Consider the following 18,947-nt stretch of genomic DNA (forward strand, 5'->3'; position numbering starts at 1 on the left):
GATATGAAAAGCTGCTTGTCATAGCATTACTACTTTGGTATGGACATTAAAGATCTAGACAAAAATGCCTTCCAGAAGCCCCCAAATAGCTTGTAAGCAGTCAATGCAAACATTTCCAATATGATGTGAGATACACTACTGCATGTTGGAATTTATTCTAAATTATTCTAAAGAGATGTTTAGAACTATGACAATGGTAAAGATAACTCAGGCCAACATTCTGGCACACTGGCAGAACACAATTAAGTATCTTGACTATACCTACTGATTTTGCCCAGCACAGGACAAAGCTTGTATAAGAGAATAAAGCATCTATTCTTGAATCAATAAGAAAAAATTGAGCAAGTTTAAGGTCATTTACAGAAATTAAACTCTAGCAAAGAAAATATTTTCTGGAAGGATGAAAAATTTGCCTTTTTTCAAATCAAGTTGTCTGAAGTTCAGAAATGACCTAGTAATTTAAGAGTAAAATCTGATGACAAAAGTCAAGTTTATAACATCTTTATTTTAAAAGGCAGGACAGTGGGGACAGAGCGAAAAATGCACACAAAGACAAGGGAACATCTGTGACAATTCAGTCTAGCAAACATTCACAGAATCTTTGACAGAAGAAAGGCAACACAGAGCAATAGTATGAGAAGCAATATTTTACAGTAGTGGCAAGTCCAGGTGGAATACATGTCACTCATAATTAGAGATGAATTGTCATGTACCAGTTAGGTATGTCAGTCAAACATCAAATATTTATCATAAAATATTCATCATAAAATTGATGTAAGCAGAATCACATTCCATTAGAGCTTTCAACATTTTCATAAGCATTTACACAACTTCTATACAGAAAATTAAGTAGAGGAACATAGACTCTTCACCACTCAGGAATCTGATTAAGCTGCACTTATGCACAGAACAATTTTGCAACAACATTAGACCATTGCCAGGACAACTTGAACAGAGTTAGCATGTAGAGCTGGGCAGGAAACATTTTGGGAAAATAGGGAGTAGGAAAAGAAAAGAGAAAGATAAGCATGTGCCAAACTAGCAGTAACTTGGTGTTGCAGGTACTGCTATTCCTTCCATTTCATAAGAAGAAATGCTTATTCTTCTGTGGGTTCTTCTCTCAAAGGAGCTGTTCCACTTTGTGAAAATACTTGAGTACATTATTTGGAGCAAGGACTTAAATCTAAATGTCTCAAAGTTAATGAAGGGCCTTTCTCACTAGGCCATGTTCAGCACCTCTGTGGTCCTTTCACTGTTTCAACAAGATGAAACAGCTTCAAGAGAATGTATTGAGGGAACCAGACAATGTGCTCCAGAATAACCTCTAACTTCTGGTTTCGGGCATTCACTTGTTTGATCTAAGATCTTGGTTCAAGCCCCTGGTTTAAATAACAAAGACCCTGCACTCAAGTTCACATTCTAAAAAATAATGCTGCCTTCAAAATATTTGTTATTTTGAGAGTATCTCTGGTTTTGACTGGCAATTCCATCCTGGAGCTGAAGAATCTTCACAAAAAAAGGTTAGTGGATATCAGCCAGTTCCTTTGAGAAGTTCTGGGTTTGGTAATTCGGCATTATAAACAAAAAGCATACTTCATAAAAAAAATTCCCAACCAGCTCTAATAACATATGAGATTTTTAAAGTTCAGAGTTAAAATAACATTACATTTCTTTGCAGTCAAGACAACATATTGCTGAATGATATATAAAGCAGAACAAGATTTCAGTTGTCTTATGTTATATGCAAGATAGAAAGATCCAGATATGAAGGAAAGCAAAATATGTAAAAGGGTTCAACAGTAGGAATAAATACCTTCTTTAGCCACATAAGCCACAACATAAGTACCACCTTTTTACATAAATGACCGGTTTCCTCAGCTAACTTCCAGAAAATGGATGTAGGTGGAGCTACTGAAGGACAGGAAGCAGACTCTAGTGAATCAGAGCAGGTGAGAAGGGTTCTGGAGTAAACATCTTCTATTACTGACATAGGTATAAAATCTGAACACAAACTGAAATACCAACTGTCCACCACCCACCACCCCCCTTTCTCTTTTAAGCACATAATTCACTGGCTATTTATGTGAAAACACATGAAGTCAACAAACCACTGAAACACTTCTTTAGATTTCATGACCTTATGGCCCTTTCGGAGAGAAGTGTTTCGAACAGTGGTACAAAGCATAGTTTAACCATGCAAATGTATGCAGTCCATTCCTCCCACCAATCCTCTGAAGCTCCATCTGCTTATTTTTATTCAATGTGCTTTGCTGTGATTTAACAAAGTATAAGAGTATTTTAGAGCCAAACAGCTCTCAGAGAAACAAAATTAAGGTAATTCCCTTTAAGTCCTGCAAAGCTATGTATATGCTGTCATTTTACTAGCATAATTAAAGTTAAGTACTCTATGTTATGTAATGGAGCCATGTGATGCTTTTAATCTTTTAAAATCAATATACACCATTAAGATGTTGCTTAGTCCATTTTCCCATAGAATGTATTCATTTCCTTCTGTGTGTAAACAAAAAGAGCAGCCGTCCCCATTGTAGGGTGAAAATATTCTTCATTAATGTAGTCCTATTTTATATATGTAAACATGCATTTTGTTATTTTTTCCACTTGTCTGACAATCCATGCTTCTGTAATCCACAAATTGCTATACATACTACACACACACAAGCACTCTGTACTATCTTTAACTGAAGACTAATAGCGGGGAAAAAAATTGTGAAGGACTGGACAAAAGTATATAAACTTTAATGCATTCATGTTATGGGTGCAATGAAGTATTTCTTGCTGCTCAAAAGGGGATAGAAAACATGCCATGCTATGCCAGTATAGTTGAAGGAAGCAACAAAGCACATGGACAATTGCAAATCTCAAGAAAAGCGTGAGGTTTTTTTCCTCCTCTTAAAACCACTTTTTTTTCTGGCCATTCTCTACACGTGTGTGCAAATTACAACTCACCAGGTATCAAAGGTGGTTTGTCTCTTGGAGTGGTTTGTCACTGTGGTGCTGTCTGCTGGTAACACCGAGGCTCTGTTTGACACATTGTTTTCTATGTAGGTACTCTCTGGACGCGGAGATGGAACTGAACAGAGAAACAGCAAACAATGGCCACTGAGCTCTGCCAAAAATCCCAGCTCCTGCTTCTCTGCTTCCTCTCTACCTCTTACAGTAACAAGACAGTGAAGACTTTGTGTACAATTGAAAAAAAAGCTGACATTTTGTGATCCTTGCAGGGTTATATTGGTTGTAAACTGAGACTATCATCAGAACTTGGCTAAGTTGTTACTAGATTTGAGAACACTTCTATTTGTAGGGAGCTGTGTGATTGATATTTAAAAACAGGAAAGAGAGTAAGAGGTTGGAATACTGAATTACTAAAGACATGAAATACTATAGTTTACACTTTGTGTTCACTTTAGACCTTAAAAAAAGTAGTACCCATTTTGGAAAAAAAAAGAATTGGATTTTCAATGTTACTAGGAGATTATCCACTAAAAATTAAAATATCAAAATTGGATATGATGTATTTTTCAAACAGACATACTGTGGCTTTGGAAACACACAACTACATACAGACTTAGAATGTAAATTTATTAGAATTACGAATATCACTAGAAATACCTGCACTGGATTAAAAATTGACCAGACCCTTGGTCAGTTGGAACATTAACGCAGCATCACATTATACAATCTATAAAACAGAATCTTTAAGTTTTTGTTCAAGCTGTAGTACAAAAGTATATGCTAATAAATACTGATTTAATACAAAGATTAAAAATGATACAAATAAGAATTTACCTTTTTCACAGTAACTTGCATATACTATTATCACCAGTTTTACATATACTATTATCAATGTATTATTTAAAATACAATATCATCTTCCCAAAGCAATAACTAAGTCCATCTAAAATATATTTGCTTGACAGATACAGCTGAAGAGGAAAAACCCTCTAGTTCATAATAAGGAATTGAATAAATCCCAGACCTACAGTTTCTGTAGCACATGACTTACACAAAGTCATTCTTCTTTGGAACTTTTGTTTCACTATGTATAAAAAAAAAGGATAATCCACGTCCAATTTTAGGAGCTTTTTAGGGATGAATGAAAGCAATTCAGGATTGACAATTCTTAAGGATTCTCTGTTGCGTTTGCAACAAAAACTTACATTCAAAAGCATCGCTCAAAACAGTGCAAGCTCCAATTCTGCTCCCAGGTTTTAAAATTGCAGTGGGACGCTTGCAAGGATTGTTAGATTTTAACGTGTCTAAATCAGGTCATCAGCCAACCGACCAACCTGAGAGGATCAGAGGGAGATTTGTGACTCCACTTAAGGTTATTAGGTGACTCATAATCGAATTTCAGCTGATTGGGACTTCTTAAGGTTCAGGGGAGCCCCACAAGCCTCCTAACACTTGCAGGACAGTAATTAGCCTCTTGTCATCTTTTTCAAAACAACTGCCCAGGTTTAGCCATGAGACAGCTGCTCAGAAATCATCATCTTTTGTGTGCCATTACAGACCAGTATCTACTTGTGTGTGTCCATACACAGACATGTTTTATTATTTATTCTGAACTGGAATTATGTAAGTGTGCTCTTGCTTGTAGGAAATGCTGATCTTTAGTAAATCTTAACAAAAGAAATGCCATAGGTTTCAAGCCATGAAAAGCTAGCATTACACTTCCATGCAACACAGTATCTGAAACAGATCAGAATGTCAATGTGCTACAAGTGCATAGGTGTTTAGATAGAGTCTTTACATGAATTGAAAATAAAAATTAACAATATTAATTGACTGCTTACTTTGGTAATATTAGTTTATTTTGTTAATTTCACCCTGGTAAATTATATCCTGCTGTACAAGGTAGCACAGTGGATATACTTCTCAATTAAAGTGAGCTATCATTTACAAATAAACAATATGGTACCAATGCAGGTTCTGCAACAGTCTAGCTGGTAAACTCAACCTCTGAAAGTGGAGTAATGATACTTTTTCCAAAAAAATGTTGTAGTTGTTCATGTTAATTCTCCGCATCCATTTCTACTACTTAATTTATACTTGAAGCTAAAATTCTTGATTAAATTAGAAAGATCCACCACGAAATTACCTCTGTAAAAGCTGCCAACTCTTCTCGGAACAGGGTCATTATACAGAATTCGATTTTCCTTAGTAGATGCTCCATCTTCTGCATGTGGATCATGATATGCTCCACCCTAAACAAAAGAACAATAAACTATTTAAAATGAAAGACTGTAAACTGATTTGCAGTTTCTAACCAACATGCATAAGCAAGAAAACTCCAACATTCAGCATACAATTTTCCTTTCAAATTATTAATGACTGTCAATATCAAATCACAGTCTACATAATCAATAATTACTTGGTTGTGCTGCTTGCTTACTTCTTTCCAAAATGACAGGAATGGCATTAACAAAATTTTGCCTCTAAGTTGTAATTTTAAAGACTTGAGTCTGATTCAGGCCCTCAGATTTTCAACGTGAATGAAATCCAGCTGTAACATCTCTGGAGGAATCTTTTACTGGAGGCTTGTTAAATTAATTTCTGATGGAATCTGGTCACTTTGCTACTGGCAAACTTTAAAAAGCAGGCAGGAAATGCATCTCATTTGTGATAATTGCAACACCAAAGGACTATGATCTCTTATCATCTCTTATCTCTTAACATCATTACCTAGAGGTACCAACAGTCACAAAATCTATTGTATGCAAAATAAGAGAAAGTCTCTGAACTAAGAAATCTATAGGCAAACTACTTCAGTCAGGATAGCAAAAAGCATATAATTACCTCTAATTTATTCTATTTTCCTGAAAACAGTACTTCCTGGAAGCACTTCAAGTAAAAGTTTAGGTGAGCCTTTAAAAACATCCTTATGCACATAATTTGCCACCAAATGTGACACAACCCCACTCTCTTAAATTAATCAGAAGCTGCAATTTTTCCCCCAGTATGGACTGAGCACATGAAATTTAATGCTCTCTACAAGACCCTACAGGAAACTACTGAAATTCTACTGAATTCATACCCCTGTATGAATTGAAATCTAGAATGTTCAAGAAGGACAAAGGTTAAAAACCAAAGCCACAAAAAAACCTAGCCAAAATTAAAAACTGGGATTTCAATTCACCGCATGAGTGATTCGCAAAATCTGCTTTGCCTTTTGTGGATGAAGATCTGGTCTCACTGTCTCAGCGAAAACAAACTTTGAAACAAAGACCATAACTGCAGCTAAAACAATAGTTCAAATCCCAGTTGGATTCTTCTAAAATTTACCAGATGCTAAAGCATTTGATTAAATTACTACTTGTATTAGATACCTCTTATAATCAGCAGTTAAATTTCAAACACAAGACAGTACTGGCAAATTGTATTTGATTTTCTTCTGCTTAACCCTTTTTGTGTACATTTAGTTTAAATGTAAAAAAAACCCTTAAAAAAAACCTGTTGTGTTGAGACTTGAAAAGCCCTAAAACTAAGACTGGATGGGAGTTTTTTCTTGATTCTTTTCTTTTAAAATATGATTTAAAGCGTGGCAAACAAAGAATGTTTTTCTTTAAAAAGACTTGGTAGAGCTAAAAAGAAAATCAGTGAGAAACTAAAAACATGGAAATGAGGAAACTTCACGAAATATGAGCAGAGAAAGAAAACCAGGAAAACTGATCAGAAAAAATAAATATGAAAACAGTGAAGAATCTATGAGAACACATATTATTCATGGGCTTTTAGTTCACTAATCTTGAGGGAAGTGAAATTTTCTGACTCCTAATGCCTAAAGCAGAAAAGGGGAAAAAAAAGGTAGGATAGGAAGTAGCCAAAGAATGACTTCTTTGTGAAAATGCCTTTATGAGGCATAAGGAGATTGACAATTTTGATTTTTTTACTGAAAGCAGTAAAAACAAATAAAAGCTCTGTGAATTTACACACTTAGCATCCATTTCAGACGAGTCATTTTCCTTTCACACTTCTAATGGTTGAAATACAGATTTAAAAGCTTTAAGTGAAGGCTGAAGTTTTAAAAATACTGACCATAAGAGATAAAGGCAAGTTCTTTATCTTGAATGAATAGACTTTCCAAAGCAAACGAAAATGAACAAAACCATAAGCATGAAGATGCACACTGATTTTTCTAACTAAAATAAAAATTTGTCAAGCAATTTTCAAAGACAAAGAATGATCCAATAAAAACAACTGGCCTCTAAATAGTAGGAAATAAAATTAAAATTACTTCAAATTACTATCTGCTGCATAATGCAGAAAATTAACTGAAGATTACAATGTAGCATGAGCTTTTATTATCAAAAACTGAAATGTTGACATTATTGCCCTTCCGAATAATACCCTGAAGAATAAATAACATTTAATTTGACTGAAATGAGAGACAGAAAAATAAGTACACAGAAAAAAACTGGGTTTGAAATGGAGGCACTGTAATGCCTACCAGGTAGCTTTTTAAAAATTATTATTCCACTGCACTTCTGTTATTTTCTCATGTTTGAATACACATACTCTTGAATGGAGGAGATGTCTACATATAAAAAAACATATCTTTTTTCTCTACTGGACTGAGGAGACAACCACTACCTGAAACTCTTCTTTTTATGATACTTGTACCACATTAGGTCAGCTACACGTATTTCTTAGTCAGCTACACGTATTTCTTAGATGAACTACTAAGTAGGAAAAGTATTTTAGTTTCTCAGAGTAAACCATAATCTTTGGACCTTAAATATTATTTGCAGCTCTTTGACTTCAATTTGTCAACAAATCTGAACTAGATGTTCTCTCCTTAGAAGTCAGTCTATCCCAGGTGTAGGCATAGAGAAACAAACACTCCTTTATTGTATTTGTCTCTGCACCATTTTGTTAATAGAGGAATTTAAAGCTAAAATACAGTCATCTTTACATATCTGATGTGTAAAACATGAGATAATTCAGAAGTGTTATGTAAGGAATGTAAATCAACACCAGGACCAGCCTGTCCTCTACTCCTTAATTAATGCTCACAGAAGAACACAACCAGGCATCCACTGACAGTAACCACTGCGAGGAGTCAATTTACCAGTGGCCACTACAATCTGAAGAAATCTTGCAAGCTTTGATATTTCTCTTGTAAATTATGGTATTTCAGCAATAATGTCCTGCTATAACTCCATGAAACACTGGCTTCAAAAATTAACATTAGCATTCGTAACAGAAATACATACAAGAAAAGCTAAATAAAAACACAAATGAGAAAGATAATTAAGCAAAATGATACAGTAAAAATGACATCAGACAATGTAACCAAGGACTAAAACAACTAATGAATTTTTAACTTTAGAGACAAATTTTCTGTTCTCACATTTAAGATAATGGTATTCATAGTCCAGTTTTTAAAAGTACCTTGAAATATTCAGCCCTTCTGAAAAAAAAGCCCCCAACAACATCCCCATGCCTTACAGGACAAATAAATAACTTCAAAGAAACAAAGAGAACACAGAAAGCAGGCCACTGCCCCCACATGAATTAAGAAGAGGAAGGTAAACCTTCCCTAAGAGGCAATATTTTGGACTAACCCTATTAGAATCTTCCGTACAGTCTTCTCGTGATGAGCCAACAGACCTTGTGAGTGACTTATGCTGCACCTGTGGAGATAACAGTTGCAGGCTGTTTGCTCTGGCTGCCATCCCTTGCCCTATGCTTAAGCCACCCTCTGAGCCCTTTGACCTCACTCTGTCCCGGCTCACATACATAGAGTGTCTATGAGGGCGCTGCTGTGAAGAAAAAGGACTGGTATAACCTAGACCATAGGAAAAAGATTCATGTGGAGCAGATAGAGAGTGGGAATGGCTTCCATCCATGTGATCTGGCAGTTTTAATTCCTCCATTGTTTTGGAGTGTCTTGTTGATGGTCTTCGGGTGTCCAGGGTACCCTCACTGCGGTTATTCCTTGCGGATGGACTGAGCATAGTTCTGTTATCACTGTGCCGGGGAGCACTTGGACTGGTAGGAGAATTCAAGTCCATACAGCTGGATGGGAAATACCTACTGGTGTTTGGCTCTCCAGCTTGGGCCCTGGCTTCAGAAAGGTTGCCCACAGATTTTGAGTCTGTTAGAACTCCATGGCTCTTGGACTTTGTCCGATAGGAGGGACTCTTAGAAGACTGTGGGATGGTATCGATGTAGCTGTGGCGACTGTGCTTGTCGCTGGGCTGCAGCGTCCCAGTTTTGCTTTGAGAAGTTTCCATAAAGGAGTGCCGGTTCTGCTGAGATCTGGTGTTAGACTTCAGGTACTTTGTGCCCGAACCATCAGAACTTTTGGTGTCCACATTAAAATCAAACTCTGTTTTTCCCTTTGGTTCCTTTGGGCTGAGAAGATGTGGCATGTTATTATTTGTTATATCCTTGTTGCCAGATCCAGGTGTGTTGCTTGGTTTTTTTGCGTGCATTGGACTAGGTGCAGGTCCAGGAAGGTTTCCATTTAAAAAGCTTTCATTTGCTGGAAGCCCCTCTTCTCTCGGCCCACCAGCCCCTAGCGTCTGCATATCCTTGCTGTTTGATCTGTGGTGTGACTGCAAAGCAGAACTTTTGCTGGCTTGATTTCTATATTAAAATGCATAAAGAAGCATTAATATACCAGATTACTTATTCTTGTATTAATAACTTCAAAAAAGTACACTCATTTCAGTTGCCATTTAAACCCACAAAATTTAACTGCAGTAAGATCAAATATTGCCAACTGAGGCACCAGAAGCTCCACTAAAATAACAGATTTGCAAGCATTTGTACATTGTTTCTGGTTATAATCTGATGGCAAACCCAGCTTTGGTTAATGATTTTGCTGACAAAAACCCTCAAGATATCAAACCCAATCACAGAAACTCCAACATATATTTCCACATTTCTGCATGTATGTGCATACTATGTGAGTACATCAGTAAGTTAAGCATTACATTAAGAAAATTAGCTGTATATCAATTGAAAAAATCTTAAATACACCTGGCATATCAAAGGAAGGTAGAACAATCAAATATGTCAGCACTGTCAAAAAACCCTGATACGATCAATGCTCCAGGCTATCTAATGTATTCCTGGTTTGGAGGGGGAGGGGAGAGGAAACCAGGGGAAAAGAGGTTATTGTTCAGATGGAGTGAGCCTGAGTAAGCCCTGTAACACCAAACCCCAAACCAGGTCTACCACAGGAACCCAGCTTTTGTGGAACTTGGCACTATCCCAGTTTCTGGCACACTAACTCATTCCAAAGCTGCACCTGAAAGGCTCTGCAACCAGTGATTTGGTGCAAAGCTACTTGGTGGTGTTCTTAACCTCCACTCTACTTTCCAGCTCTTCTGGTTTGGTATTACAGGACTGAGATATGAGCTGCTTCTGCAAACACTGAGCCTGAATTTTTTAGAGCAGGATTTATTTTCTCAGGTTTTCTGGCAATAAACCAGTTCTGCTTCTGCACTTAGGCTGGCACTGCAAACTAGCCAAGACTGAGCAGTGCTGCAGCTGTACTTGTTTGCCTTGATGGACCTAGGCAGGCTATGAGCAATTAAATTATTTCTGTAGTGAATCCATGATGTAACTCAGATATATTACTGAGGGTTGAAGTGAGCGCTCACTATGCCTTTGTTGACCTTTCAGTTAATTATAACTGGATAATGCTAGGCATTTTTATACCTAGGATTTTTGTAGCAACCACTTCCAGTGATCTAATCGTCTATTTCATTACAGTTTCTAAAACTTTAGCAATTTTAATGCCAGTTTAAAATATCTTTTTAGTTAACAGGAAGTATATTCTTTAAAAACTTAGAGACATGAGTAACCTAGTATTTTTACTAGGCAAGCCTTTTAGACAAGTTTCCAGCGGATGTAGGTTTTTCCTTCTGATGCCACATGTCTAATGGTAAAACTTCTACCCTAAGCATATATAAGGGCAGTGAAAACCTTTGGTGTCTATCTTTGAAAAAGTATAGATTGTGAATGTCATCATCCCCAGTCTTAAAATAGAGGAGCAATTTTTTCAATCTCACAGGAAGAGCTAAAGAAAAACATGGTCAGGATTAAAAGCCTGCATATAGAACATCACAATATTCTGCATACTTCAGAGGGTGACCTTTTATGAATGCTTTTGTCAGAGCAATAACACGAGGCTTTTTGTACTGAAGTATTTTATCCACCAGTAAACCTGGTTCACTGAGGTACTGAAACTCATTGGCTTCTCTCAAGCTGCGTGGATCCAGCAAGGGAGCCACTGAGCAAACACATCCTGCTTTGAGGTCAAATAGACTAGACTTATCCATAACTGCAACTGCAGACAAAATTCTGTTCATCTCCAATTTGGAATGTGATCAATCTGCACAGTTTTCAGGACATTCAGCTGCTAAAAATCTGTGTGAACTTTAAACTTTTAAATACCAAAATCTTGAACAGATTTGTACATAAACAGAAATGGTAGCATTCCAAAGAAAAGAGCATTCCTTTGGAATCTTGGGCATCTTCCAAGCCACAAAATTCCTATTGTTCAAGAAAAAGGCTAGCATTTTTTTAAGGTGGATCAGCCAATTATTTTTCTTTGTTATATGTAGAAATGGCTTCAACATTGTCTTTGGTTTGGTTTTTTTCCAAGAAGCACTCAGCCTGATGCAGAAAGTTAGCAAAAATTTCAGCTTGTGTAGCTGTAAATACTGTGTCTGCTTCCTTTATTCAGTGAGGCAACACAGAACAGCATACAACATGTCTCAGTGTGCCTAAGCTGTCAAACAACCACTTTTCTTGTAGATGATGTTGCATGTGAGCACGATAACAACTCACTCACTGGCAGAGCAAATGTCAGTGGTAACAGTGACAAGACTACATTTACCTGTTGGATAAAGTGTTGGTGTCTGCATGGTAAGGTTTTCTCTTAGCTGACCGTGAAGGTGAACTTCCACAGCGATCCAAGAGTCTTTGGGTTTGAAATGAAGGGTGGTTCAAACATTGTTCTGTCAAATATCTGTCTGCTGGATCTAACTTCAGTAGGTTCTTTGAAAAATAAATCCCAAAGTTTAAGTGTTAGTATCTGTATTTACGTTAGCAAAAAAAAACCCAAAAAACAAACCCCAACAAAACAAAGAATATTATTGGGATAATTTTTTAATCTCCACAGTTTCTGGGATTATATGTAACTGCTAGAATAATTTAATGGTGCATTAAACTACATATGAAACAAAATAAACACATATGTGTGTTATATGTATATGTTATGTACACATATATGATAGTATGTTTAAAATACAAAGATATCTGAAACTTTTAAAATATGTTTTTTATATATCTATATATGTTTTAAATAGATGTATTTTAAACATACTTTTCAGGATATACCTTACAACATTTCTTTGAATTAAAAATATTCAATTTACCAGTAATAAAATGCTACAATGAAACAGGCTTTACAAACAAACAAACCAACTATATGGGAACATTCTTATACAAAACCAAACATATTTTAAAGTTAGTATTTTTAAAAATACACAAATGTAAGAGTTCTGGGTTTAGCTTATAGGCTTCAAATCCACGCATTCGAGAATTTTTAAAGAATTCTCTAAACTGTTTACAATGCATTCAGAATAACACTTGCCTTGTAATTCTGTTAGATCTGTTGTGATTCTAAACAAAGACATTTCCTGACATGCAGAAAATATTTAATCACAAAATTGAAAACAGGAGTTTGGGTATTTTGGGAAGTTTGAAAGGTTTCTTGCGGGGAAAGAACAATACAAAGCTTATGTTGGAATATTCAAACACGCATGACTGTCAGCAAGGTTAAAAGTTCGAGTGGCTTTTAAGTAAAATGAATAGCTATTTCCTAAGGGTTGTGTATGTTTAAGAGAGAAGTCTATGAGTATCTATGCCCGTGCATACACACGTACACACACAATACATTAACACCATATTCAGCCACTTGACCACAAACTGGTTTTCCCTTCACAGGATCCCTGCACTTCAAAATGGAAAATGCTCAGGGAACAAAACAAGTGGCAAATCAAACTCCTATGCAGTTTGGTCATACAGTATGCAGTATCTTCCCTTCTCAAGGGACAAACTGTACTAAATGAGGAACTTCGATTTCCCCCCTTTTTTTCTGGTGCTCATCACTACAGTGGCTCAAAAGGCCAAACAAACACAAGAAGGCCACGTGTGATTCCTACGTTCCCCCTCAGAAGAGATGTCCAGAGGCTTCCCTCAAGTGCCTGTACACTAACTTACATAGGCTGGATGACAAGCAAGGAGAACTGCAAGTCCATAGGGAATTACAAGGCTGGGAACCTGCCTGGAATCACAGAGAAATAGTGGGACAGGGCTCATGGCTGAGGCATGGTCACTGATGGATACAGCTGGTCTCGAAAGGGATGGAGAGGGAGAAGAGTAACACTCCATATAATTGAGTTCCTGGATTGTATCAAATGTCAGCATGGAATAAAAAGCTTATCCATTGACAATTTCTAGGTCAGGATTAGAAGGGAAAGCAACATTTGGGATGTTAAGGTGGGAGTTTGTTACCAACAACGCATTGAAGAGCATGAAGATGATGAAAACTCTCTACAACAAGAAGAAAAAGTCTCCTGGTCACAGATCCTCATCCTCACAGCAGACTTCAGCTATCCTGACATCCAGTCTGTGTACATGTTCCAGGAGATTTCTAGACTATAGTGGTGGAACTTTCCTAGTACAGCTGCTGGAGAGGCCAATTAGTGAAAGGGAGGATTTCAGTTTACCTGAACTGCTGCTCAACAGCAGTAAAGTAGTGGTGAGAAGTTTGATCAGAGAAGACACTGTGAGCTATAGCAACATGATTACAGTTAGGACTGAAAGAATAGGTGGGAAGATAAATATCAGAGATAGGACCCACAACTTCAGGAGAGCAAATTCCATTTTATATATGGAATTACTGGGCAGAATCTCCTGAAAAACTGCCATCAAAGGAAAGATGTCCAGGACAGCCATTTGATTTTTAAAGAAAATTTCTTGAGAGTCCAGGAACAAAGCATCTTACTGTATAGAAGACCAAAAATTTTTTCATAGGTTGAGGTTGGCTAAACAGGGAGCTTCTTAATGAACAAAATGCAAAACAGGAGTGTGTGAGAACTAGAGTGAAGGACAGGATACGAAGGTGGACCATAAAAGAAGTGTATTAGCACAAAGGTTAGGCCATTTCAGAAGGCCAAAGTCCAGCCAAAGCAAGTGAAGAACACCAAGGGAAAAAAGAAGGGGTTCTGTAAGTATTCTCTTTAGCAAACAGATGCTCTGGTGCTGAATGGCAGAGACAACTGAATGACAGATGACATAAAAAGAGCGTCTCAATGTCTTTTTTTCCCAAGTCATAACATGCAAAACCAGTTCCCAGCTCCCTAATGCTTGCAAACCAGCATGACTTGTGAAAGAGAGTGGAGGACTGGAGCAACAACAAAGCAACAAGGTCAAATGGGTGCCTCTTCATTAATCTAGTCCAGAAATGCTCTCTAAATAGATATATATTAATAACTCACTTCTTCAGCTGGCATAAATTGAAGCGTGGGCTGTTCAGTAACCTAGTAATCAGACCTGAGGTCCCTGGGAATGCAGATAATGAGGAGCACAAGTGTGGACATGTGTCAGACTGTCCATTGTCTGCAGAAGAGACAGGCACACAACAAAGTATGTGCAGCATTTGCAACACGCAACTTAACCACAAGTCTCTTCCATTCTCTTCTTGTAGGCTTCTGCTCATTGTTTAACAAGGTTCCAACTCCTGAATTAAGTAATGCAGGTCAAACACAAAATATCCCCTCTACAGAATTCCTGACCTTTCTCACCTTGTAGGCAGAAACACGGACAGAAAAGATGAAAAGAATGAAATTATTTGGAAGCCTATGTTTCCCTGAAATTCAAGTGCTTAATTTCACAACTTTGAAATTTTTAATTCACATCATAAGAACCTAAAAGACACTGAGATATAAAATAAAATCTAGGATAAAATGAAAACAAACCCTGCCCCAGTACATGTAACAATGGTCTTAACACTGGTCTTGAAATTGCCATTCTGCAATATATGCTAGTAGAGCTTGAGCTACGGCTAACTACGAAAAAAGTTCCTGTGAATTAGAAAATAGAGGAGAAAGTATAGTGCCAAAACAAGTAATTATATTCCCTGGGGTATCTAATCTTGCAGACTCCTTGAAACCAAGCTAAAAGCTATGTTGACTTTCTTCATAAGGCAAGGAGATCAAAGTGATTTGAACTCGTTGTGTTGAAGAAGAGTAGAGCAAATTTGGTGGATTTCTGCTGGCTACAACAATACTACTAAAAGCAAGTAAACACCCAAGTATATCCCAAAGCAGATATCTTTGTTTTCCAAGACAACTGGTGCAGATGGGTTTGGGATCATACAATTCATTCAGAGTTGATTAGCCATACCCACACTTCATGTGCGTCCCATATTGCCTTTAATTCTTGGGTGGTTCTGTGATTCTAAACCTAATTTTGGATACTATGACTTCTTTCTTCAGCTTACTGGGGATGAATTGATGTGAGGGTTGTACTGCCACTTACCATGGGAGTGTTTCTATAGTACAGTAGTAAGGACAACAATACGTGTTCCATACCCAGAACACTGCACAAACGCACAGCACAATGTTTTGGAGGGGAATGAGCTTCTCCTGATTCTTCTGATTCCCCATAAGAAATCTCAGGACCATATCCTAGTTTGGCCATGTGTAACTAGCTGACTTGTTCCAAAACAAGACTGAAGAGTAACCTAACATACACACTGTATAGAGGTGACAGCAAGCAGGTTAAGAGTTTGGATAAAAACCCAAAACTGCCGTGTGTCAGCTTTGTCTTTGACAACTGTCCACATCCTCACGCTTACCCAACAACTCAGGTTAGCCCAAACACTTTGTGGATGTATCTAAATATGATGGGTTGAGAGCTCACACTCCAGCAGCCAGTGCCTCTGCATGTGTGTCAGTGTGAATGCACAGCCCTGCACAGGATGGTGATGATGCTTTGTCTGGGCTACATATTGTTTATCAAATCAGTTAAAATTGAACAGACTCTCCTGGCATTTGCAAGGGATGTTTTCCTGATTCCTAGGAAATACCAAGCCTTATGACAAACAATGGCAGTATCAAAGTACTTCAAAAGGGAGTTCCCAAGTCCTTCTAAGATGCATTACATTAAGAAATAAAGGTAAAAAGTCACTTACATATTTTCCTACATGTTACAGACAGAAAATAAAAGAGATTTTCCTACCTTCATAAGATCAAGCAATACACCACTTAAAATTCCCAAGTATCTTCTCTCTAAAGACTGTGGATGATTGACTGCTGGAAACTGTAAAAAATACAGTGAAAATATACTGATCATGTAAACAAAGTAATACATAAATACCATGTTTCAAAAAATACAAACTACACGGTGAATCAGGGCATGTAATTAATGGGAATCATAAGCACTGAATAAGTTAGTGGTTTATGAAAACTATAAAATATTATAATGAAACAAGTAACTCTTGATGTTTGATAAGCATCTAGTCAACCAAAGAAACTATTCTTGATTATTAGGGCAGCCAAGAAACCACTCTCAGGTGAGAAATAATAAACTTAAATTTTTTTTTGTGGCATCATGATTGACAGGAGGTTTAAAATAGATTCAGAACTAACATAAGTAACATATATTAAATGAAAGGTTAAAAATAGCTTAGAGAGAATTTGAGAGTGCAAATACAGTACTAATTAAATATTAAACATTAACAAACAATTCCCAAACGTTTTTAGTGAAAAAAGGCAAAAGCTCAAAGGTTTTAAGTTTCAGGGTTACTGCTTTGGTCATGCTGCTGGCAACACCATGAGAAGCAGTGCACACTGCTGGGGGCATCCATTATTTGTACTAGTATTACTTTTCATAAATTACATTATGTGAACTTTGAAGAAAAATGGGAGAACATTAGTTTGAATGCTTTTATTCCTAAATAGTCACTGTATTTTTCTTTTGACTTTGCTTATTTTGAAGTGGTTTACTAACAATTGAGAATTTTTAAAGTCCAAGTCTGCTACATTGATCTTAAATAGTAACTTAGGTAAACCAAGGCTTCCATGCTTCCTCCAATTTTAACATGAACCAAACTGTAAAATGTTCATGTCTTCATGTAGAATGCCAATCACAAAGAAGCTTCTATATCTAGAATGATCAAGGAAACATGAAAATGTGCTGAAGCCGTGCACAAGCAGCAGTGGCTTTTCACTGGAATTTTTCAGATTCTTTACATAACTTCTTGGTAGAAACAAGTATTTACAGCCCTACATTGCCACTCACATTTTTCTATAAAGGCATGAGCCTATCAGTAATTTCTGATCCCATATTATTTTATTTCCTTATGTCTTCAACATACCCTCAAAAGAATTGATGAGAGATCACTAAATACTCTCTAAACCTCCGGAGTGAGGAAAACTGTGTTATAGTCATATATATGGAGGATATGAGTAGAAAGAAAAGACAAAGTTTGCAAATGTGAATCTGGATCCATGCAGGAGTGTTTGAAGAGACTTTTTTTGATCCTGTTTTGCAATATGGTATTCACTTAGGGTAATGAAGAAATTCACAAAGTCTGAGCACACTCCACATCACGGGCTAGTTTCTATCTTGTGAATATCCAGCACTAGATCCAGCTTGTAAGTAATAACTGGCTTGATCACAGCATACCTACTATCTGCTCTGCAACAGAAAATCTTTCACTATTAAGCACTATGCTACATTCACAAAAAAAATACTTTTAAGGTGTTTTTACAGCACAGGGTAATTTTTTCTCATGAATTAACTAATGAATATCATATTCTAAACCAGTAATTTTTGTAGTATTTTTGAAGTTTAAACCAGTATTCAAACTTCAGTTTTTAAAAATACTCTCTATGAGGAGCCATATGGCCCTGTCGACATCACCATTATCCTGACTTTACAGACAGGACTAAGAAAGCAGAAACACATCTGAGGCCAAGCAATAAACCACTGATCCAGGATGAGAACAGACTCATAACTCTGAACCTTGTGCTAATCATATTAGGTCCGTGCCGTCTTCTTGAATTACTCTATTTTAAAGTTATAAAACAAAGATACTTCATTCTCATCTTAAGACATCACAGAGCATTTATCCAAATAAGATTACACTGCACAACCAGAAATGCTGTAAAATAACATTGAAGAGGCAGTAATCTATCTTGCTTACAATTTTTAAAGCATTGCTTTACTGATAAGGGGTTATAAATTTCTCATGCAAAAACTCCATCCAGCCCACTGTTCTGAACAGGGTGAAATACAAATAGAACCTTGCAAGAAATGCTTGTATAATAATTTTTTTTAAACCCTCCACTCTTGAAGGGTCTACAAACTTCAACAAAAACTCTTCAGTAAGTTAATAGTAAGTTATCCTTATACCTAAAATAATTACCTTAACACCTTAAGCCTACTCTTTTCTTATCATCATCTGCTAAACCAAAGTTATAGCAACTTTTAACACATTTTAACACAACTAGGTCCCCACTCCTTCCCTTCCACATTCGCCCATTTTCTCTTTCTCAGAGTAAAACTCAAATCTTCAGTCTTCAGCACAGATCAGGGCTCCTAAAACCTTCATATGTCTCTTTATATGATTTACACTAATGATTTCAGAATATTATCAAGATCATAAACTCACCTTTCCAAGCAATATTCATCAATAAAGAAAGGACAACCAAAACTGAATTACAAGGAAACATGAGTACAATCACTGACCAGGTGTTGTTAAAAGTAACAGAGTTATTACTTATTTATTGATTCTGGTATTTTTTCATATTGCATATCCCAACTTGAGTAGATCTTCACACTAGTGAGTCTCTGCCATTATACTATATTGGCAAACCCTTGAAAGGAATGCTGTC

The 18,947-nt window shown here is 36.7% G+C and overlaps 1 protein-coding gene across 4 annotated transcripts in view; it reads right to left on the bottom strand.

Moving 5' to 3' along the window:
- CDKL5 (cyclin dependent kinase like 5) overlaps positions 1-18,947 on the bottom strand; it is a 131,254-nt gene that overhangs the window by 18,548 nt on the left and 93,759 nt on the right. For all 4 annotated transcript variants that reach the window (XR_001860064.1, XM_017728460.1, XM_017728461.1 and 1 more), the window contains exons 12-16: positions 16,288-16,368; positions 11,876-12,036; positions 8,586-9,612; positions 5,120-5,225; positions 2,968-3,091 (exon numbers count right to left, since the gene is read on the bottom strand). Coding sequence is in view for 3 of the 4 variants with exons in the window: in XM_017728460.1 (XP_017583949.1) it covers positions 2,968-3,091; positions 5,120-5,225; positions 8,586-9,612; positions 11,876-12,036; positions 16,288-16,368 (1,499 nt within the window). In the remaining variant the exon portion in view is untranslated. The remainder of the gene's footprint in view (positions 1-2,967; positions 3,092-5,119; positions 5,226-8,585; positions 9,613-11,875; positions 12,037-16,287; positions 16,369-18,947) is intronic.

Source organism: Corvus brachyrhynchos, unplaced genomic scaffold, assembly GCF_000691975.1.
Source record: "Corvus brachyrhynchos isolate BGI_N302 unplaced genomic scaffold, ASM69197v1 scaffold11, whole genome shotgun sequence".
Taxonomy (NCBI): Eukaryota; Metazoa; Chordata; class Aves; order Passeriformes; family Corvidae; genus Corvus; species Corvus brachyrhynchos.